The following is a 24,245-nucleotide window of genomic DNA, read 5'->3' on the forward strand; positions in this document are numbered from 1 at the left end:
GCTAAAACTAGGTGGTGGGCCCCTACTGCATGTTATATTATTGTCTGTAGCCCACCTCTGCAAGACTGAAATATTTCCCCCTCCAAAAAAAAATGTGTAAGAAAAATCTTTTATTTCATCAAAGTAATCTATCCTTATGCCAAAGTGGAAACTTTTTATGAAAATGGAGGCCATGTAGTGGCTGTCTGTTTTAACTCTTTGCTTTTTACTTTTGTAACCTGATGTGATTTCAATATTTACAAATAAGTAGCCATTCTGATAAAAAGACACAGGGATATTCATGAGATATTGCACAGTGTATTGCCTGGAATAAGAAATTTGTAAGGAAATCAGGTTTCTTTCTTCAAGTTTATACTCCTAAGCCCTCGAAACCTAATGCAGCAGTTCTATTCCCTTTCCAATTTTGAAAATAAACTTTAACCAATGCTTTCTGTTTCCCAGAATTTCTTCCTCTCACACTCTGGGGATCAAACTGAGTAGAGAAAATTGTCTACCCTAGTTAACTGGAGCCTTCAGGATGATCTTGCTCCATTTCCATCCAGTCCTGTGAGAAACCTGTAAAACCAGGGTGGACAGTGTGCCAGCCATCTAGGACAAAGGGTGCCCTAGAGTTTGTCTCAGAATCTCAGGGGTACTTTGGATTTATGATAAATCATCAGAAGCAAACCCGTGGTAGGATGGAAACCAAGGGCTCTACCAGGCTGAACACATTCCATTTCCTGGGTTCACTTAAGACTATACCTGTCTCATCCCGCTCCATGCCCCTGGATTCTCTCGTGGGGGATTATTTATGAAATGATTTCTGTTGAACTTGGGTGGGGGCCTACCCACGCAAACTCTTCTTCTGTTTAACCGAGGTTCACTGGAGATGCAGCACAGTCTACCACTAGGACAACATTTCTAGTGTCACTTTTTCAACTACTTCCCATCTGAGAGAGAGGGCATGAGAGACCCTCTATATACATGGTCTCCGATTCTGACAACAACCCAGCAAGACTGCTGCAGTTAGTTCCATTTTACAAATTAGAGCCACTGAAGCTGAAGGAATTCAAGCATTAAGCAAATTACCTAAGGCCATACAGAGTTTATAGAACTGATACTCAAGTCCAGGTCTGTTTCTGAAAGCCATGTTTTTTTCTACTATAGCATATCACTTTTGATGTAATAACTTTTAGCTTTAGTGTAAGTTTGACCATTATGTAATTAAATTAAGGATGACAATTCCATATATACTAATTTGTGCTTGGGCATATTTAAAGTAATTTATAAAGACAAATGACAGTCACCTATTGGGAATGCAAAGCTTGAGAATGCAAAGCTATTCAAAAGATAAACATTGTATCTTCCTGCACATAAAAACAGATTTAAAAATTAAATTATAACCCCAAAGAAATGTATAAATCTTACCACCTTCCTCAGGTTTCATGTCTAATAGTTCATCTATAGGTCCATTTGAGGAGGGAAAAGAAAACAAAATTATGAGTCAGTTTCACTGTGTAAGGAGTTTGTCAAATTTATTAAAAATTAAGTCATTTTCCTTAATCTAGATTACCTGAGCATGCATTATGTGTAGAGCTTTTGTCTAAGGCAGATAAAACGCTTTTTCCATCTTCAGCTGTAAAAATAATACATGCATTTGGTTATCACAAATTCAGAATGGTGCATGTGTTCAGATTCTATTGCAGCGTAAGGTAAACACATAGTTCATCATGCAGAAGCAGGGGCCCTGAGATTACATTCTCCTCAAGCTGTTGGCTCTCAATGAATTCTAAGTTAACACCTCAAATCTTGGCTTTGTTTGGTAGTAAACCATGAGACAGTGACCTTAAAATTCTCTTTTCAAGCACAAACATGTGGCTTAAGTGATTGACTATTGATGGTACTATGAACCTTAGCCATTTGGGGCCTGGCTAAAATAAAAAAGGCAAATCACCAAGTGAAAGAAGTCAGTCTGTAAATGCTACATGCAACATAATTCCCACTATACAGAATTTTGGAAAAGGCAAAACTATGGAAATTGGAAAAAGATTAGCCGTTGCCAAGTGTTTGGGGGATGGAAAAGATGAACAAGGAGTAGTCACAGGGGAGTTGGACAGTGAAGCTATTCTATATAATACTCTAAAGGTAAATGCATGTCTTTATACATTTATCAAAACCTATAAAATGTACAACACCAAGAGTGAACCCTAATGTAAACCATGAGTGATAATGATGTGTCAGTCAGTATTGGTTCATTGACTATAACAAACGTACTACCCTGGTAGGGGATGCTGATAATGCATATGTGGGGACAGGGGGTAGGTATATGGAAATCTTTGTACTCTGCCCAATTTTCTGTAAACTAAAAACTGCTCTAAATAACAAAGTGTGTGTCTGTGTATATGTGTGTATACAACACAATACAACAGCCTTAAAACTTGGTTTGCTCAGGACACCTGGGTCGGTTAAGCACCTGTCTTTGACTTAGGTCATGATCTTGGGGTCCTAGGATCTATCCCTGTGTTAGGCTCTCTGTCCAGCATGGAGCCTGCTTCTCCCTCTCCCTCAGACCCTTCCTTTGCTCATGCTTGTGCTCTCTTTCTATCTCACTCTCAAATAAAAACAAAACAAAAACCCTTGGGTTTGCTCTTGTGTACATTAGACTTTCTGCAGGTCACAAAAGAAAAGACAGATGATACTTCATTATGGTAGATTCTATTTTACGTATATATAATACAAGGTGATCAACATTTATAATCTCAAAATATTATGCAAATACCACAAAGAGGTGAACACACCACATAAAGAAAGAAAACTGGATTCTTCTGTATTATATTGTATAAATACATGACTTCTATTGATATGTAACTTGAAAACAAGTATAATAAACTAGAATTTATATTTTCCCTCAGAACTATAATATTTCTAGATTCCCACAACATAATTCATGCTGTCGACACCCCAAAGATACTAAGGCTGGAGGTGTGGAGCAACACCCTCAGAGAGCTCTTATGTGGCCACCAACATCAGGCTGCCTGCTTCTCTGTCTTCTTCTGCCACTTGCTCCCTCTCTCATACTCTAGAACATTCTCATAATCTAGAACTTCTGACCTTCTCCTGGTCCTCCATGGCTTATAGTCTTTGCTCAGGCTGTTTCTTTTACTTTGATACCTCTTGCAACAGCACATGACTTAGCTAGGTCTGTGATCCCCTTAAACAGGTGAGCTATCCCTATTGTACATGCCCAGAACTGTTGCAGCTCTTACCAAAGTTGGAGTTGCCCAATTACATGTGCAAATTATTAGATTACCACCTGATTCCCCTTTTGACTGTGAGCCCCATCATGGGAAGGGTCTCAATATGTCTGGTGTATTACTGTGTGCCCAGAGCCTAGTGCTGTGCCTGCCACACAGGCAGCACTCAATAAATATCTGTTGAATAGGCGTGCCTGGGTGGCTAGGTTGGATAGGTGTCTGACTTTTGGTTTTTACTCAGGTCATGATCTCGGGGCTGTGACACTGAGTTCCACATTGGCTCTGTGGTCAGCACAGACTCTGCCTGAGATTCTCTAGCTCCACTTGCCCCTCCCCCCTGCTCACGTGTACTCTCTCTCTAAAATAAAGTTTTAAAATAAATATCTGTTGAATAAATGAATAAATATGTAAATGAAGGTATACATGCGTGAAAGGATAACATGAAGCCAAGTCAGAGAGACAGATAGGTGAGAGGTTTTTGTTTTCTTTTGAAAGGCAGATGAGAGAAAAGCAAATAGAGCAGTAAAGTGGAAGGAGAATAAAACAGGTGAAGCAAATGGTTGGAAAGATAGGAGGAAATACAGAAGGAAGGCACAAGGTGGAAGAAAAGAGCCAAAGGGAAAGGAAGTCTCAGGGTCTGCTTGGCCTCCTCCTATATCCTGGAACGGCTGCCATAACAAAAGGCAGAGTGAGGTAGAGGTAGATATGCCCCCCACAGAGATCCAGGCTGGAACAGAGGGTTGGGGTAATTTCAGTTCTCTCCAAATCACCTGTAAAGCTTTCCCTTGCATCCCTGAGGATTTAAGTCCTAGTGAAAAGCTCAGGATTACATCACCTTAGTCCCACCACATTTTACTGTACTCTCCACTCCATTACGAGAAGAACCACTGAAAGAACTGGCAGTAATGGCAGGAGACCAGAATAGCTGACAAACCTTTCACAGCGAATTGCATCATCTACTAATGCTCTGATCACTTTTCCAACCATCTGAGGGTCTGTACACCCAAGGGAGCTGGTGTTACTCATTACCAGAGCAGACCCAGGAATCACCTGGAAGAGCCATGCCTGAGCTCTGCTCTCTCCATCTGTTCCCAACAAAGACCAACGCCCACCCCACAACACAGTGAAAACCAATTCACCTAATCTGATCATGTAATCTTATTAAAGCTATCTTTACAGCCCAAATGGCAGTTAGAACTAGTAATGGCAATAGCAGAAATGTTATCATCTGTTGTAAAAGAAATAGCTCTCTGTTAATTCTCCATTTTGGATGCTCCTCTGACAGGCTGCTGCTGAAGTGACTAATGGTGCTATTTTCTGGTTCACAATATAAAACCTCTCCCAATAATGCTATATGGTCGGCAACAGTGAAAATTTAAAACTGAAATGCTAAGGAGCAAATTAATATAGAATTTTCTCAATTGGAAAAGAAAAAAGGTCTAGGAGGAGTCTGCCAAAAAAGAAAATGAATTGGTTGCTGAGCAGTACTTCAGAAGCAATTCTAAATAAAAATCAAAACTTACTCTTAAAACTAGAAGATTCCTTGTGCTGGTTTTCATCCTCTAATGAAATTAACCTTAAAATTAAAAAGAAAAAAGTTTATTAACCTAGTTCTGAAAATTTTATATTTATGTACAGCCAGATTTTCTGTACAGTGTTACTGTACTTATACAGATGTGTGATGCACATATGAACATATAGCCATTTACACACTACTCATTTTTTTTTACGAAGAAACATATCTGCTGGCTTTTTCTTGTGTTAAGGCTGGTCAGTAGCATCTTAACAGCTGAATTTGGTTTCATCATAAGTCATATATTCTGTAAATATCTAGGTGGACAATTAGGTATAATTAGGATAGATACTTTACAGTTATTACTTTTATTTTTTATTTATTTTTTAAAATTTTTATTTATTTATGATAGTCACACAGAGAGAGAGAGAGGCAGAGACACAGGCAGAGGGAGAAGCAGGCTCCATGCACTGGGAGCCCTGATGTGGGATTCGATCCCGGGTCTCCAGGATCGCGCCCTGGGCCAAAGGCAGGCGCTAAACTGCTGCGCCACCCAGGGTTCCCCAGTTATTACTTTTAAACATGTAGTTAAAAAACTGTTGGGCAAGCAGGTGTTTATTTTGATTCCTGCTACAATAGGAAAGGATACCCCAGGAGGTTAGCTAAATTACCTAAGGCTGAAAAGCAGGATCAGTCTCAAATCCAGAAGACTATTGCCTACTGAACTTTCACCACACACGTTTAAGATTATGGCAGAGATAGGTCACCACCCTGAGACGCAGCTGGTACCTCTGAACCTCCCTCAAAAGCATCTTTACCTCTATTTTTGAAAAGATTCTTGCTAAATTTCCATTTTGCATTTAAAATAGTTACTGGATTATACTTTTTGAGCCTTTAAAAATGAAGTACTAAAATACTGGAGAAATCTGAAATTAAGGAAAACTAATCAAGACAATCTCAGGTGGTTTCTTTCTGAGTAAAGGCTAATACTTTATTTAGATTGTAGAACTCATTTTAGGTCCTGCCTCTTACAACACCAGGGGCTGTGGGCAGTCCCTTAACTTCTTTTGAGCCTTACTGCCATCATTTAAACAATGAGGAGAGGCACCTGGTGGCTCAGTTGGTTCAGCGTCTGCCATTGGCTCTGGTCATGATCTCATGGTCCTGGGATCGAGCCCTGAGTCAGGTTCCCTGCTCAGTGGGGAATCTGCTTGTTCCTCTCTCTCTGCCCCTCCCCTCCTTGTGCTCGCTCTCTCACACTCTCTCTCAAATAAATCAATAAAGTATTAGAAAAAAAAAAACAATGAGGAAACGCTGGCATCGATTACATGAAAGGTTGTTGTGAAAATGAGTAGAGATAACATATAATAAAGCACCTAACATTGCACTTAGTACATAGTAGGAGTTCACTATAGAGTACTAAAAGCATTACTTTTATTACCAGGAATAGGTTATACTGCTTCCCCCTAAAACAATCAGTTGTACTACATTCAGATCCTATTGTTCCCAAAGTGAAGACAAGTGAAAACTTGTCTTTGTTCCTAGAAAGGAATTTTCTAGTATTTGCTTTAAAATGAAAAAGGCTTGGGGTGCCTGGGTGGCTCAATCAGTTAAGTATCTGACTCATGATTTCAGCTTAGGTCATGATCTCAGGGTTGTGAGACTGAGCCCACATTGGTCTCCATGATCAGTGGGGAGTCTGCTTGAGATTCTCTCCCTCTCCCTCTCCACCCCTCCCACCACTAAAAAATAAATTAAATATAAATTAATTCATTTATTAATGAAAAAGGCTAGTGCTGGCAGCAAATATTTCCTTGGGAAACTTTATAAACACAGTAAAAATATAAACTGGTTTTACCACACAATCATCATCTAAATTTTTATGTGTACACAAAGAATCCCAAAGGGAGGTAAGGTCAAGTTCAAGACTAACCCTGTTCCTGCAAGCCTTGATATCTCAGTAGGAAAGGATATAGATTCACACTGAAACCTCCTTGCTGAATGAGATTAAGACACATCATGCACCACATATGTTGAAAAATTAGTCTCAGTATGTAAAATGACTGGAGGCACCTTCTTATAAAGTGGCAAGAAATCGAGATGGAGCAGTCACTTCCTGCACTCAAAGCTGCCCTTGCTTCACAGAGGAAACAAACAGAAGGTCTGAATAGCAGGAAACAAAATGTCAGAACCCAACATTTTTTGTATAACACCTTAGTACTATCATGTCTCTTATGAGGCAATTTTATAGGTTATCTCCTTCTATGAGAGAAAAGCCAGGGGTTTTCCTATCTGGGACAGGGTTTGGTAAATGATGGTAACAAAAGGACCAGATTGAGTCCAGCCCAAGAGAGCAGAATTTTGGGGCTGAGGCCACCAGACAGAGAGCCAATGAGCAGTAGAGACATGTGCCTTTTCTTATCTCAGTCAACTCTTCACAAGTTGCTCCTTCTAAGACCCAGAAATGGGTCTCTTATTAGGATGAGTCCTGGCCTAGCAGGAATATATGCAGGCAAACTTGGCTTTACTTTTAATACATCGACTCAGAGAAGTGAGGTAGTACAGTAACTGTCCTGTGTTTGAGACTCCCACAGACTTGGTCAGTGAGGTCTGTGCTGCCCTTGCCTGTGGAAATAAAGATTTTTGCCAAGAGAATTAGCCATGACTTACTGACTCGGCTCCTCCATGGTGGCCTCTGCACTTTCCTGCTGGGTGATCTTCTTCCTTTCTTCTTTCTCAATCAGTTTTTTCATAGGGTCTTGTAAGCTCTTGATCATGATAATGAAAAGGGGAAAAAGAAAAAGAAACAGAAAAAGATCAATAAAAAAACTCAGCTGCCTCTGGTCCAGAAACCAAATCTTGAATTCCAGGTTTAGGGAGGTTACCTTGAACCTATCAAGTAGACAGAAATGAAATTTTATATGTTCTCAGACCCATCTGAGAAATACTAGCCTATAAAGGAGAGTTCTTTTGCCACTAGATTTATGCTTTCCCCCTCGTGATAAGTTATTCAAAAGAAGGCCTTTTGGCTATTGCTAACTTTATTTTCCATCTTTAACATGCAGCAAAGATAAACATTCTGTTCTGCTTGCAGCCCACACACTGACAGAGTAGAAGCTTTTCTCCCCTAAAGATGAGACAATTTCATTTTATTTTTAATTTTGTTTGCGATTTTATGATCTAAAAACAGCTTCTGAAAAATAAGAGAAAACAAAACCTTTTTTTTTAGAGGAAAAAAACCCCCACAAAATAGTAATTTAACATACTCTGACAAGTTAACTCCCACAAATGGACAGAGCAGGTGCATTCAAATCTTTGTAGATTAAAAATGAGTGGGAATCTTTTTATAGAACATAATTTCTTGGAATTATTATTCTCAAATTTTATTAAATATTTAAGGAAAGACTTTTTAGGTACAATGCCTAGAAACTGTACACCAGTGACAAAGCCTGAAAAGGCAAATATTTCCATAATAATTGAATAATGAGTTATAAAAAAAAGATCTCTACTTCTGGTCCTAATTAAACCACAAACCTACAAATTACACAACAAACATCTCAAGATACTTATCCTGCTTATAATCTTAGAACCTTTAAAATCTGTCCTTTGGGCCTTCCTGTCTCGTCCTCCCTCCCCTTCCCATCACCCACACACACAGAAGGTGGCAAGCATGTTTCCTACACCAACTCTGATAAATTGATGTTTAGCTGCAAGCTGAACAGAGATGGTTTAGAGACACTCTCCGCAAAGCAGAGCTGTGAAGGATGGTGGGTGCCTGCTCTGGATGCCTGGTGGACACTAGTATTATGCTCCTACCTGCCAGCTCTGTCTCACTTCCTATACAGAATAATCTCCCTATAACACCCAGGCAATCATGTTACCATTTTTCTCAAGAACTCATAGTAATTCCTTATTTCTTTCCACTTCTAGTCTAAACCTGCCTGATTTTAAAGATTTTCTAAAATGTGATCCTATCTTTCTCAGATTGCTTCCCACCGGCTTCCAAATGGGAGCTTTCCATTCACTTAGGCCTGTCTCCTCATCGCCTTCTGTGGGCTAACTGCTCCCTTTCTATCTTTGTTCATTCTACTTCTTTACCCAAAAAAGCTCTATTTGTCCACCCTCAAAAGTCTGACCAATCTTTGCAAAGCCCAGATCAATTACTGCTATTTTCCTTAAAGCTTCATTCACAAAGCACACCAAATTCAAGAAAGTTCTTCCATCTTCAAAGTGCATTTACAGTCTTACTCATAGTTGATTATATCTATTCTACACTATGTTTTGCTTAAAAAATATTTTTTATATTAGAAAAATAATAGAACCACATGTAGAATGCTTAGATAATTAAAAAGGAAAAACTATTCATAATTAGATTTCCCCCAATTACTTATTTATTTGTATATATTTCCTTTGTTTTTTCATATTCATACTACTTATATATAATTGGAATCATTGCAGATTGATGTCTTCTTAAGCAATTTAATATGTATAGGTATTTCATAATCAAAAACATTCATTAGAGAATATAAAAAGATGTTATATATCATAAACATTCAATATCAAATTAAAATTAAATATACAGTCATTCACCACTTTTCTAACATAAGGCCAAGGTTTTCTCATTGAATATATGTGCTATGATTGGAGTTCTGAAGCATTTACTTGCATAAAGGATATCCCTAAGGCATTGCCATCATTTGTAATGAGTATTTCTGGACATTTAGACCAGTACACTCAGTTAACAATTTTAGAGCATTTACCAAGAGCCAGGTGTTGCTTTGGGTGCTGGGGACACAATGGTGAACAAGACAAAATTACCAGTTAGTGATGGATCCAGGCAGGGCATTAACCTGGGGGATACAAAGTGATTGGGTGATTGGGTCACTACTTCAGTTACCAAGAACGTTTTCTCTGGGAAGTGACATTTCAGCTGTGAATCAGATGACATGCAGGAACCATCCATGTACAGCTCAGGGAGACGTGGAGGCCTGAGGACAAAGGAAGGCCTAAAGGAAGGCATAGCTTGGTTTGTTAGAGGAATAAAATGAATCCACTGGGATTGTACTGTAGTGGGCAAGAGCACAAGTTTTAAGAGATCAAGATACAGAGGTCAATAAGGGTCACACAGGAGAACATTCCTTTACCCACATTCATCAATATTTTAACACTGTGCCCCACTGGCTTCAACATATTCTTCTGCCCTTTATATCTCTCCAATGCATGACAACTAACTGGGATCCATGATTATAAGCTGGAGGGCGAAAAGTGATAAAGGGCAGTACTGGAACAAATAAGGCAACTGGAATATGGACTATAGTCTAGGTGTTCTTTTTAAAAATCACATATCCCAGAGAGAGAGAGAGAGCGTTTATTTTGGAAATGTGCAATCACAAGGAGAAGTTTAACAGATGTCAAGGACTTATTCTTTTCAATAGATCTGCCAATCACAGCATTTTATTCATACACACATACACACACACATTACCAATACCCCCACACCCCAAAACCCTTCCAGCAGCTTTATTCCCCAAAGAGTGGTCCAACCCTGGCCAAAGTGAAGCCAGGAGGAGTATTTTCAGCCAAGGTTCTGATGGCTCCAAGAGGCACTTTTCAATTCTGTGACACTTGTTCAGGCCTCCTGGTTTGCTCAATTATCTTCTCATTGTATTTCCTTTTTCTCAATCAGCACTAGGCAGGGGCAAGACATGTCTGGTCTCAGCCGGCTGTGTCTAGCTGCCACAGCGCTTGCCTAAGCCCCTGAGATGCCCTTGACAGCTCCATGGTTATCATCCCTTCTGTCTCCAGCCCGACCTCCCCTCATAACCACACTGGAGCAGCTCACAGACAATCCCTTTGTAATGTAAACCACTCCTTCCTTCTTTTCAACCCCTTCCCTGTTGGCCCATTAGCAGAGACTCAATTGTTGGCTCCCTGTCACAGTTAAGTCACTATTGTGCTTCACCAACAGAATGGCTACAGTTCCAATTGCTACTTTATTATTAATAATTCCTGTTACAATTGCTCCTCTTTTCCTTTGGATGTTGCCATTCAAAAAAGGTGCTAAATATGTACTTGCTGGTTGATAAATTAATGTACCTAAGGTTAAACTGTAAAAATTAGAGCTCTTTAGCTAGGAAATTCAAAGGCTCAGGGGAGTAATAGGAAAAGGTTTATAAAAACACAAGCAAAATTAATACTGAGTACCTGGGCTTATTTATTAAATGTTAGAATTTCAAATTAAGGGGAACCTTGTGTGGAGAATCTACCATCAGCTTTGTTGAGATATAATTCTTGTACCATAGAATTCCCCCATCTAAAGTATACAATTCAATGGTTTTTAGTATAGTAAAGAGTTGTGCAACCATCACCACAGTCAATTTTAGGAAATTTCAAGTGGAATCTTTTGAAGCAAGGAAGAGTTTTAGATCAAACTAAGCTAAATACTCCTCTATACAGAAAGGGGAAAAAAATTCAAACACATATGGAAATTGTTCCTTTACAAAGATGGTAAACAATGTAGATAATAAAGAAACTTAGAGGAACTTTGAAACCTCACAGAGGATGAATCATGGCCCTTTGCCTCTCTCAATATTAGACTCCTGGGTGTGACTGGCAGATACAGGATATTCTACATAGTGAATCACTGCTTTCTCCAAAATTTGATAAAAAGGTCCAAGTCGGGACCATGGTGGAGGTGAATTCTTTATAGTATTTTAAAGTCCATAACTCAGCTGAAAACAATTAACCCTATAGAATCTGTAAAAGTCAGGGGTGACAGCATTTTCTGTGTGACATGAACACCTGCTCAGGCAACATGAATCTAAGAGGCCTGGCTGACTGCACAGATGAGGCAGCCATCAGATGGAACTATTTTGAATCAGTGGCTGATGGAAGCCACATTCACATCCATGTCCAGAAATGAAACGTCAAACCATTCTGTTTCTAAACTCCAACCCCACTAGGTCCCTCATTAAAATTGCTTATGAAAATCACTATGTATTAGCAGCAATACAGAATCATATAAGACTGAAAGGTTTTGTTCAGAGGAAAGAATGTTTTTAGACTAAGTAACCTTTCTCTGTTTAAGGCTGCACTGACATGCTAATAGTTTCCATCAATGCTTAAATGGTTTCAGGAAGCACACACACAATATATAAGATCAGCGTGACAGAGGAAATGCGCAGACTGAGCTTGCAAAAGTGTCTTAGAAAGGAAACAGCTTAATATAATAATGGGAGTTACTACTTCCTGTATTAGGAAAATAAAAGCAACAGCAACATTCATCTGAATGAAAGCAAAACTACTCAGCAAAACAAATTTCACAGACAAAAGGCTAGCAGCCAACACTAATATAATGACCTAAGTTTAAGTTTAGCCTTGACAATTGAGTAACCTTTTTTTCTAATCTTTAATTACGACATCTAATTTTCTTAGGCTACTTTCCATTAATTATACTGTATGTATATGAAGGTGCCAAATGGTTATCTATAAAAGGAAATAGAAATGCTGAAAATAGTGAGGCATGTTTAAAAGATGGTGAACTCAGTTGGGTGTGTATGTTTGTGTTTATATAATTGGTAGCACATGAGGAATAAAAAGCAGAGGCTGTCATGATGTGTATGAGACACACAATTCATGGACTTTTAGCACACATGGCCTCCCCACCCATGCAGTTATAAATCTATAAAGATACTATATAAGGAGCACTGTTAATCTAGGATCAGAAGGTACTCTTGAATTGTACTGTAGAACAAAAAGCTAATAAGATTAGAGAAAAATAAACACAATCATAAATAAGATATGTAATCTTGTTCTTTAAAATATGATGGGAAATTGTCACCAGGAAGGCATCACAGGGTCCTGGAAACAGATGCAGTACGAAAATAGATCAAGTAGTGCTGTGACATGGAAAAGGGTCTTCACCCCTTGGGGGCTTCTGCGCACTCATCACAACAGTGGAGTTAGTTAATGACAAGTATACCTTCTTTGGAATACTGAGGATTAATGGAGAAAATGCTTCTGCACAGTATCAAGTTCATAGTGAGCAATCAAAATGTGCTTTCTTATCAATAATTTTTAAAAGTCTAAAAAGGAATTAGATGCCTTAAGGGCTCACCTTGTGTTAGATACTGCACTCCATGTTTTACACATCTCACAAAACCCAGATAAACACTGTCTTCCTGGTTTTTTGATACAGAAAGAGAGACTCAGGTGAAATAACTTGCTTAAGGCCATTCAACCATGAAAAAATAGAAGCAATATTTGAATTCAGGTCTTCAAAATTCTACAACAGGTCAAGAAATACTATTGAATAGCTGAGCCAAGAACATTTACTTAACTCCTTCACATGAAGTGCCAAAGGAGATCAAGAAGACTTCATTCCAAATTCTAAAAGAAGGGAACTAGGTTCCTAGGTATCTGACTTATACAGATGATGTTTTTCAACTATGTGCAAACATTTCAAAGTACTACTTTTAATTCACAGGTTACCTTCTCCTGTCCCCCTTGCCTCACAGCCCAAAGTCCCACCTGGAAGAAATGACACAGGGTAGAATGGGAAAGGCGTGAGCATCCATGTTCCCAGAGCTATCACATACTGGGCATGTGGCCTTGGGCAGATGACTAGATCTTTCTAAACTTCAGTTTCTTCATTTGAAACATGGGGGGAAGAAAAAACAAGTAGACCCAACTTCTCAAGGTTACTTGAGGATAAAAATATATGCACTTTCTATATGTTAGTGCTGAAACTAACAGTACTATTAATTATGATATCCAGCCTTGGCACATTAGAGTCACGCATACAATGACAAATTCTCTGAGACGTTACTTCACCTCACGTTTAGCAAAGTTTCTGGCAATAAGTAACTGCCTATGCAATGATAATATTTTCCCTTTCCCCTTGAGGAAAAGTAAAGGAATGAGAAGCAGAGGATGGAGAGGAACCTTACCATTATGAGGAGAGCCTGAGCTACCAGCTGCCTGGAAGAACAAATGTCAGTGATCACAAGGGATGGACAAACAGATGATCGCCCACACTCTGGCTGGTCCACCTCAGACTTTAGTGGTGGCCATGATCAGCCCCTCATCTCCACCTCTCCCATGGACTTGGATGCATCTTAGTTTTTGCAATGATCTGGCCTGGAACAGCTTGGGGGAAAATCATTCTTCTAAAATGCTGTGTAAAGTAATGACACTGAGAGAAAACTTGAAAGTCTAAAAGGATATTCTGGATGCTTGCCATGAATAATTGCCATGTTGGGACTGGCAACTAAAATAGCATTGCAGAGATATTTACCCAATTTTCATAAAAACTATTATGGCTTTATTTTCAAAGCAAGTAACTACAGAGCGGTGCGGCTTGTCGGTAAATGTTCAAGTGATTAACTGAGAAATGTGGAGGTGGGTGGAAGAAGGCTGTTAGGCATACAAATTTGAGAAAAACAAAATTTAGAGAAGGATGTTTTTTTGAATTGTGAAAGCTAAAACATTTTGGTCTCCAGAACGATGTTCCATATAACAGTGCTAAGTCCTAGACCCCAGGAAAGAAAAGAGGGAACATTGGCACATCTGTTTCAATGGTTATTTTTGAACATGGCCAAAGTTAGGTTTTCAGATTCGGGTTTCCTTAGTTAAAATCCTGGCACAGGGCAAAAGCCAATTGCAAAGCCGAAGTGCATTTTTTAAGAATTAGCCCTGCTACGGGATGGGAAGCCTCCCTGCCTTTCTTGCTTGCAGGCCTGCCCTGCCCTTCCCTATCCCTGTGGGAATAACATGAGACCGGACCAGGGCCTTGCAGGGCTGAAGAACGGGTTTGGAAATGGAGCAGCCAGAGCATCTGTGGGAGTCAGGGAGGGAGTAGGTTATCCGGGGTGGGGTGTGAGACACCTATTCTGCTGCCAGTCATAGCCTTGCCTGTGAAACTCACCGTAAAACTAATCATCTAGGGTGAAAACAATAAGAGAGTCACTTAAACTAGGCTACAGAACCTGGCAACCTCAACAAAACTCTCTGTAGTGATTACTGCCAATGGCTGTCTTCTGGTTCCACTCTAGAATTCTTGATAAACCCATCCCTATTACTGGTGGGACTACTGGTGCCACCACCAATGGCCGCCACCCTTATTGCCACCACCACCACTACACAGCTGGCAAGTGAAAGAGCCGAAGTTAAAGCCAGGTCTGGCTAGCTCTAGGGCTTATGATCTTACACACTTTGCTTTATCACGTATCCAGAGTAGAAAGCCTGGCTTTCCTGCTAAAAATACTGGAATGAGGTGCATCACAGAAATCCATTTTACTACTGGCCATTTTTATTAAATATAGGCATTCTGATTCTTTAAAAAAAAAAAACACAGTAGAACATGCCTGCCCCCCATCCAGCTTCCAATGGGTGTGTGTCCACTTGTCAAAGGGCCCCCCAGTGATCACTTCTCTAGAAAGACATCTAATTCAACCCACAGAATAGTTAGGGGAGAAAAGACCACGGATACAAACAGAATTTTAGATTTTCCAGAGAAAAGCCACTTGACTCCTGAGGGGTTTTTTGCTTTTGTTTTTGTTTTGCTTTCTCTAAAGCCTGTTTTGGATCTGTGGGGAAATGTGTAAGTAAACGGCATCCTGGAAGGATGAAGTAAACATGACCACATCTGAGGGTTGGTAATTTAAGACAGGGCACTGTTTTCCTACAGACAGCATCTCATTTAGCTTTCTAAAAAGGAAAAAAAAAAATGCTTTAAACTCATAGCCTAAATTACTTTCTCTAAAAAAGTGACAGTGCTTCTGAGATATACCTAGAAATATTCTATTCCTATCTCTATGACTATTTCTACCATGTGAAAAGACATTCTCAGATAAGATGGAATCAGTATAAAATTAACATATTAATAATAACCCATGTACAATACCTATGTTTAATACTATTTTAATGAAATAATAAATATTTATTCTTTGAAAATATGAGATAGAGCACAGCTTCTTTTTTTGGAAATCACTTAAAAAGATGGTTCTCTCCACTTTAAATGTGAGCTGTGTTGCATTTAGATAAAAAAAAATTTGTAATATTGAAACAATTATTTTTGTAATATTAAATTTCAACACTAAATTTCCCATGAAGCTAAAATGCTACAAAAATCTATTAATCATAAAATTTAAGTGATAAAGGATTATGTCAATAAATGTAGCTTTAATAGAACAATACCAGGCCTGAATAAAAAAGCAATAGTTGTCACCTAAAACATTACCACATAATATTTGCAAAATGTCAACATAGTCACTTGGTATTTTTCAAATTGTAAGAAGTGGAGACAATTCATTTTTACAATAAAATTATTTTGGGAAAGAATGACATGTATTTTCTGAGAAAGATTCATTAGAAATAAAACTTAAACTTCTGGGGCATGAGTTATATCCCTGTAATTCTGCAAAAGACTCTTCCCTCCAAACAGGATGCATCGAGTGTTTAACGCATTAATTATCATCCTTCATCAAGCATAAAACTAACAGTCAGGAAATCCAGCTGCAGTGGCACAATTACCAACACTCAGAATACACCCTGCAGCAAAGAAAACAAATGGGTTGCTTTTCATTAACAGAGCTTGGCAAACCTCTCCAAAGACAATGTTTTCTTTCCAGCCAGAGTCCCAAAAGGCATTTCAGGGGCTATTTGCTTAGGTAAATCCAGAGAACAAATAAATCGTGAAAATATTTATTTAAATTTCAAAATATCCATTATCAATACATAGCGCCATTCAGAAGAAAATGACATATATTGAAAATGACTCAATCAAATAAAAATCTTTTAAATACAAGGAGAGTTTAAAAAATATTAGTGCAAGAGGTTGGTAAGTCAGGTAGTATCTTCATACTTGATGGTAATGCATAAGGCATTAGTGGTTTTCATTTTCATGTTTCATGATATACAACATGCCTCTGCGTATGCAATAATGAGCTGTATGATAACGGGATTCTATTATATAGGTTTAAGCCCATATAAAAAAAATAATTAGTGACTAGCTTGGGATTTAATATAACATCACTGAAAAGCCTAGACAAATAACATTCTAGAAAAGTAATAAGAGCCCAGTTTATTTGGTTGATTATGGGACATTTAACATTCTTAATATTACTATAATTATACTATACCTTAACATATATTATTTCTACTGACTTTATATTACAATTAAACCATAAACTGTTACTTATACCATAATTTAAGGAAGACTCTGAGGATGCAAAAAGCAAAAGATGGTCATGTGCCCAAAATACTTGTAATTATGTCCTGCTTGAACCATTGCCATCAAACTTTCACTAAATTCTCTGCCCAGAAATCCTCTAACATAATCAGCTTGATCCTCTCTGCAGGATAAATATCATGGCAACAATTAAAGAGCCATATTTTCCTCAGCACAGGAGGCCAGGGGTACACATAAGGATTCCTCCTGTGCTTGTGGCACAACTTCAATTTCATATTGTACTTTATATGCAATTAGCTCCAACCTGAACTTCTTTTAAACTGTCTTTGCAGAAGGCATCATTCTATCTTCCAACTAGCTGATCTGAGTTACATACAGCTATCTTTTAAAAGACAAACACTGAAATTGTATTTCTTATAAAATAAAATCTAATGCACATACACACTCCAAAACCTGAAACTCTCTGCCTTATCAAAGAATAAGTGACGGGATTCTGTTTAGGCCTGTATAAGAAATGTGAAGAGTGTGAGTTGTAATGATTTTGATCAACTTGGCTTGATCAGGATAGCTGCTTCCTAAGGAGCTGAAAGTGGTAATAAATTATGGGGAAGTGATACAGCCCTACCAACAATGATAACATTGCTGATGTGCTAATAAGAAAGGCTTTGGGCTCACTGGATACAGAACATGTGGCTGGACAAAGGAGGATATGTAAGAAATAAAAGGTCCCTCCCTTCAAGTGCATATAGTCCAGATGACAGAGCAAAAAAAGGGCACATGCTGAATCTGTTTACCATGCAGCATGTCAGCAAGTGCCAATACATGAGCAAATGGCCAGCTGACAGGAAGATTATGAGAACAAATTTCACTGGCCAGATGTCCTGTCTGGAGTCAGGGTAGGTGCATCTCAAGGTGAGTGAACTGTCCTAGGTTCCTTTTGGGATCTTCATTTAAAGGGTCAGGGTCTTAAAGTTTTCTTAGTATTTTGTAGATGCAGTGACATTATAAACATCTCAAAATCAAAGAGCAATTTTAAAGCAAAAAAGAAAAAAAAAAGCTTTTTAATGTTTTCTCAAGCAAGGTGTGAGTCATTTACAAATTGCTTGAAAATCAGAAGGAAGGCAATTTCAAGGTGAACTTTAACCAGTTCTTTTTTTTTTTTTTTTTTCTTTCAAAGGTATGACCTGGCAACAAAATACCTAGGGTACTTTCATTCTCAAAATCCTTTTGGAACCCAAATCACTTCCTTCTCAACATGCATTCTCCTCCCTCAGCAACCAAAATGATTGTACAGTTGGTTGCAATACTGAGAATCAAAATACTTTGCATATATATTTTTTGAGTTGAGAAATCACAGAGTTAAATGTTGCTTTTTCTATTGGAAAATGTTCCTGTAGTCTTATGAAAAATCTAATTCTGTATTAGATGGTACTCACAGAATAAAATGACATTTGTCAGAAGTAAGAGAGGAAAGAAAAATAACTTTTCAAGTGAGCATATTTGAATTTAATAATTAAAAAATAATGGAGTATACTAGACTTGAACAATCTTCCCTTTAACAATGTCAAACAAATCATTTAAATGAGCAGGACCAGTCCCCACAATTCATCTCCCAGTAACATGTACCCCAAGGTTCAAGCTGTGTTTTTGTATTTCTGTGACTTATTGTTGTATTGAATACTGATGCAGTAAAAGACTATCGTAGGGGGCATAGCTCTCTCTTTGACATTGAGAGTCTGTTGGAATAATGATGATTGCCGCCATGGACATTGTCTATGATGTAAACAAAACATTACTTTTCAGAAGATTTTCTAATAGCCTTTCTAGCTTTCATACCTTTAGTGTAGTGAATTCATATGGTTGGTAACCTTTGAAGCTCTCGTGGATGGCTGCCATAGTGTGAGAAGTTTTCTCCCAAAAATGAAGCAGAGTGGTCTGTAAGGAAAGACAGGACAGCTGTTAATGTTTGCATGCCCAGTTCTAGCCACAGGCCCTGGAGAAGTGTGCCATCTGTGGCTTTTGAGGTACTCCAAAATAGGATTCCAACTCATCTCTGCCACCTTGTTTCCCATTATGCCTCTTTTTATACCTCTATTTCAGCCACACTAAATGCTCCCAGCCCCCCATTACCCCAAATACTGCCTGCAAAGGCTAACAATGCTCTACCACTTGGACACTCCTCTCTATTCTCTGTACTTGTCCCATGGGATCCATATCCCAAAATTTAGGGATCATTACCAATCTACTTTTGTCATATCGCCACTGATTCACCACTTCTTCAAACCCTCACTGGATTTTGTAGAACTTATTTCACTTAGCACACTCAGTTTTCTCCTTGAAGTACAGAAAATATAGTCAGACTGTGTGGACTATCTCTGACTTTTTTCTGAAACTTTAAGTTCCTTTAGGACAGGAAATTTGTTCTTATTTTTATATTCTCTACAACACCCAGAATTTGGCCTTCCACATTCCATTGGTGCCTAGTAGCACTCTTGTTAGATATGAGTACTATCCTAAAAGAACTCAGAGGCTAGAAGGAGACAAAAATTAATAGTTCATTGAATCATGGCAATCTGATGAGTAAGTGACTATGCCATGGGAAGTACAGGCTACAAAGCTGAATCAGAGGAGGCTTTCTGAAGGATGTGATGCTCAGACTGGTACATCAAACAGAGAAGAATATGGAAAGGTACAAATGGAGGGGAAAGGCACTCAGGCAGGTGAAACCACCTAAGTAAATGCAGGAAAGTAAGAGATCACAATGTGAGTACAGGAAATAGCTAATACTCAGTTTGAGTAAACTGTACTAGAAAGGAGAGGTGTGGAAAGTAAATTGTGAGCAAGACATTCAGAACTTCATAATGCCAAAACCATATTTTTAGCTCAAAAACTGTCTTCTGTCTCCTAAATCTCATAACGTTCTTGGTTCAATGTAACCAACATCACTTTGTTACCTGGTATGTTGCTAGCATATGAGACAACAGATTGCATCGGCTTGCTCCAAGAAGATCCACTTTTTGACACACATCCATCTTCAATTTGTCAAAGCTTTTTTTGGCAAGGCGTACTTGGGTTTGTACCTATGAAAGTAAAAGGGAACCTTTGAGCCACTCCGACTCCTAAGTAGTTAAAATTTGCCAGTGAGAGAAGACCCATAGTGGGTTTATCTCTCTCATACAAGAAAACACCTTTGAAATTTCAAGCAAGAGAGAATATCCTATGACATCCATTCTCTACCTCCAAAGGACTTCAACACAGCACTGCATATGATTATGATTTTATAGCAGATCCTATTTTTGTCAGTCAAAAGTTAAAATTCCTCTCCTTTCAAAGCATTCACAAAGTGACCGCAGGGGGAAAAGTCTCGAAACATGCCCGGTGGCAAGGGAATAACCTTCGCCCTGTTGTTGTTTCCCTATAGTTCTTTGATGCTGACCTCCCTGTATATTCTTCACTCAGCTTCTCTAATGTTAGTACCTTACGTAACACAGTACATTTGTGAAAAATAAGAAATCAACACTGACACAATCCTATTAGCTAAACCAACAGACGTTATTCAGATTTGACTAGCTTTTCCCTTGATGTTGTTTTTCTGTTCCAAGATCCAACCTAAGATACCACATAAGAGAATTGTGACACAGCCAAAAAAACTGATAAACTTTCGACTTTTTATTACTGAGTATTTACATAAGCAATTCTCCCTCTATCCCTCAGCCATATAGTAGTTCAAAATGGAGTAAGTCAGGAAAAGATTCAGAAATGTCAATTCTATACATTATTTGATAATAAAATCGAAGGTTTAAGGGGTGTCTGAGTGGCTCAGTTGGTTAAGCCTCTGACTTGTTTTCAGCTCAGGTCATGATCTCAGGGTCATTAAGCCTCCCATTGGGCTCCACACTCAGGGCACCCTGCTTGTCCCTCTCTCTATCTGCTCCTCCCTCCATTCATGCTTGTATGTATACATGTGCTCACTCTCTCTCTTTAAAATAAATCTTTAAAAAATGGTTTGTTTGTTTGTTTGTTTTTTAAAGATTCTTTTTATTTATTCATGAGAGACACACAGAGAGAGGCAGAGACATAGGCAGAGAGAGAAGCAGGGTCCCTATGGGGAGCCCGATACAGGACTCAATCCCAGGACCCCAGGATCATGACTTGAGCCAAAGGCAGACACTCAGCCACTAAGCCACCTGGGTGTCCCAAATAGAAGGTTTTAAAAATAATACAGCTACTTTAAAATGGGTGAAGTCAAAATTTCTCCTTCTTCCAATCTGAAGTATCACCACACTATATTTTAACCAGGGAAAGCCAAATATCACTTAATCTCAGATAATTCACACAGTTGTAGTTACCAGGTAGGTAACTGCAATCTGGGAGTAATGCTGACTCATTAGTGCTAGTTCTTCCATCACAGGATACCAGGAGGCAAGTCTACCTTGATCACCACTGCACGACCGGCACCTGGTGACCTAGCACAAAGCAGGTGCCGAAAACCTATTTGGTGACTGAATAAAGAAATTTTCTAGGCCATTTCAAAAGGTAAAGTACCTAAGTACCATTTTAAAGTATAACCTTTAATGTTGTTTTAGAAATGATGGTTTTACTTTTTTAATAAATACAAGCATGAAGACTATTTGATATAAAACATTAAGTTTTATCACTGATAATATTACATATATTCACAGTTTATAAGATTATAGGGCATTATATAATAACAACAATAATCGATACAATTGCTACCATTTATTACAATTTGACAACTGAAGTGATTTAACAATAGATACAATTCACAATTGATACAATTGATACATCTGAATAATTAATTCAATTCACTCAGCACATGCCACTCATTCTCTTTTAGCCTCTGTTATTACCCTCTCTGACTGCTGAGGGTAAGAGGATTTATCTGGAGAAGTAACTAATGAGCAAGGCTGCCATTCTAGATTAGCCTGCCTGACTCCAAAGCCATACTTTTCTGCCTCTCAAGCAACTTACACTAGTCACTGGAACATCAAGAAGCTCAAAATTATGATTCTACCCAGAAACCCAAGTTTTTCCTGTAGATTCTATGGAATTGGAAAACAAAGAGGCAATGCATTTAACATCATTTTGTTTGAAGTAATATCCTATATTAATAGGGTCTTACGTCTGTAGCTGTAGAAAACACTTCCTATGAATTTTTCTGTATTTTTGGTTTACAGGTCTGGGGAAACCAAAGAATGGAAGCCTACCTAGGTCCTCTCAAATTGACCACACTATGAGCTTAAATAAATCCTGGAGCTTCATCATTTCCACTATAGAGCGCAAAAACTCTAGGCAAAGATGCATGGGAGCACAGACTATAAAGTGAATTTATAATTAGTTAAAAGTAGTGATTTTCTGTCTTCCTTTGAGAGGAATAAGGAAACAAAAAAGAAAAGCCAAGTTCCAGAGGCAATGAATGGGAGAATGTGAGGAGGAAGATGTTTCAAAGCATCTGAAATCCTCACTGCAAGCCCCCCACCAGTTCACCAGCTGCTGAGGCCAGGAAGACTTCCTCAACTGGGATCCTGAGAGGCACTGTCTCCACTCTTAATATGGGTATGAGCTTTCACATATGTACTCATTCAACACATATTTGGTGACTGCCTATTATGTGTCAGGACTAGTGCTAGGCACTGGCGCATTTATAAAGGAGTGAAATTTGTAGCAATGGGTCAGTATATACTTATGAATGAACGCACTTAAGAATAAGGACCCTCTAGTCTTTTAGAGAAGACAAATTAGCAACTACATTCTAATACAATTGGAACAATACAACTAAGAATGTAGAAGAGAGGTAGTACAGATAAGAGAATGATTAATGCTGGGGGTGGGGTGGGGTGGGAGGATAGATTGATGTCATTAAAGCCCCAAATACTGGCCTCCCAGTATCCCGCCCTTTGACCTTTAACTTTGAAGGCTCCTCCTACTCTGAATCGGAGCTTGGCATGTGACTTGCTTTGACCAGTGAGATGTCAACAAATGTGATGAAACTGGAAGCTTGAAAAAAAAAATGCTAGCATGTTTCCATTTTCTTGCTTCTCAGGCTAACCTGAGAACATGCCTGGGCTGGCCAGGTGGAGGGGTGTGACAATCTTGTACATGCGAGACACAAGGAGGAGAGCCCAGGTGTCCCAACAGATCAGTCTTTGCCCACCTGACCCACAGACATATGAGGGGGGGGCCACCCATGATCAGGAGAAGCCCTCCCTACCCTATAGCTGACCACATTCTCATGAGTGAGCCTAAGAGACCAGAATTGTCCTGCTAACCCACAGACCTGTGAGCAATAAGAAATGCTTATTGTCTTAAGACACTGAATGTTAGAGTTGCTTATTTCACAGAGATATTGTGGCCACAGATAACTGATATAAATGATAAGCAGGCAGGGAATAAAGGCTTCTGAGATGGGGGAAGGATATCTGAAGTGGATCTTAAAGAATGAATAGGAGTAAATAGTAAATACAAGGTAAATACAAGACTGGCCTGCTAATGGGGGGTTCTAGATCTAATTAAATGCAAATTAATTTTTTTGTGGGGCTATGGATTTTGTTCTTTCCTTTGTGTAGATTTTTTTTTAAGATTTATTTATTCATAAGAGATACAGAGAGAGAGAGAGAGAGAGAGAGAGAGGGGGGGTAGAGACATAGGCAGAGGGAGAAGCAGGCTTCATGCAGGGAGCCTGATGTGGGAATCAATCCTGGGACTCCAGAATCACGCCCTGGGCTGAAGGCAGTGCTAAAATGCTGAGCCACCCAGGGATCCCCTAGATATTCTTTTATCCTAAAAGAAAACTTATTTCAGTTGCTTATAACACAAAGTTCATGAATTAATATACTCTGAAATGTGCCTTAATTTATTTTGTTTAAATTTTATAAGGTAATTTTAGAAACCTAGAAGACTTCAACACTTGACCCAGTAAGTTCTGAAAGGCCATATGCTTTGTGTGTCAACAATGATTATTAAAATACTTAATGCACTGCTGAGTTTCCAAATGTTGAGTCTTTTCCCTGCCAAACAAGGAGGATGTTACACTGTTGGGCATTTTGAATATGGTAAATTTCATTTAATATTTTGTGCTCCATGTCTACATTTCCAGTATGCAGCCCAAGGACAAAGCACTGAGGACACATTCAAGCACAGGCCACCATCAAGAGTCTAATTTCAAATACCTCCAGATGCAGTTAAGTGAAAAATGTTTTGATTATTATTCCTTTCAATCCCAGATAAATTATATTCAATTACATAAACATCTTGAGGAGCTCCTGTGGTTTTCAAGGTTCTTCAAAAA

The 24,245-nt window shown here is 38.6% G+C and overlaps 1 protein-coding gene across 25 annotated transcripts in view; it reads right to left on the minus strand.

Moving 5' to 3' along the window:
• ICA1 (islet cell autoantigen 1) overlaps positions 1 to 24,245 on the minus strand; it is a 141,663-nt gene that overhangs the window by 20,938 nt on the left and 96,480 nt on the right. For 23 of the 25 annotated variants that reach the window (XR_005369456.1, XM_038556938.1, XM_038556933.1 and 20 more), the window contains 6 exons: positions 19,891 to 20,016; positions 18,773 to 18,871; positions 7,417 to 7,514; positions 4,757 to 4,809; positions 1,553 to 1,615; positions 1,408 to 1,440 (listed from right to left, as the gene is read on the minus strand). Coding sequence is in view for 22 of the 25 variants with exons in the window: in XM_038556938.1 (XP_038412866.1) it covers positions 1,408 to 1,440; positions 1,553 to 1,615; positions 4,757 to 4,809; positions 7,417 to 7,514; positions 18,773 to 18,871; positions 19,891 to 20,016 (472 nt within the window). In the remaining 3 variants the exon portion in view is untranslated. Of the gene's footprint in view, positions 1 to 1,407; positions 1,441 to 1,552; positions 1,616 to 4,756; positions 4,810 to 7,416; positions 7,515 to 18,772; positions 18,872 to 19,890; positions 20,017 to 24,245 lie in introns of those variants that run through there. The other 2 variants (XR_005369457.1, XR_005369458.1) reach the window with 2 other exon arrangements.

This window comes from Canis lupus, chromosome 14 (assembly GCF_011100685.1).
Source record: "Canis lupus familiaris isolate Mischka breed German Shepherd chromosome 14, alternate assembly UU_Cfam_GSD_1.0, whole genome shotgun sequence".
Classification (NCBI taxonomy): Eukaryota; Metazoa; Chordata; class Mammalia; order Carnivora; family Canidae; genus Canis; species Canis lupus.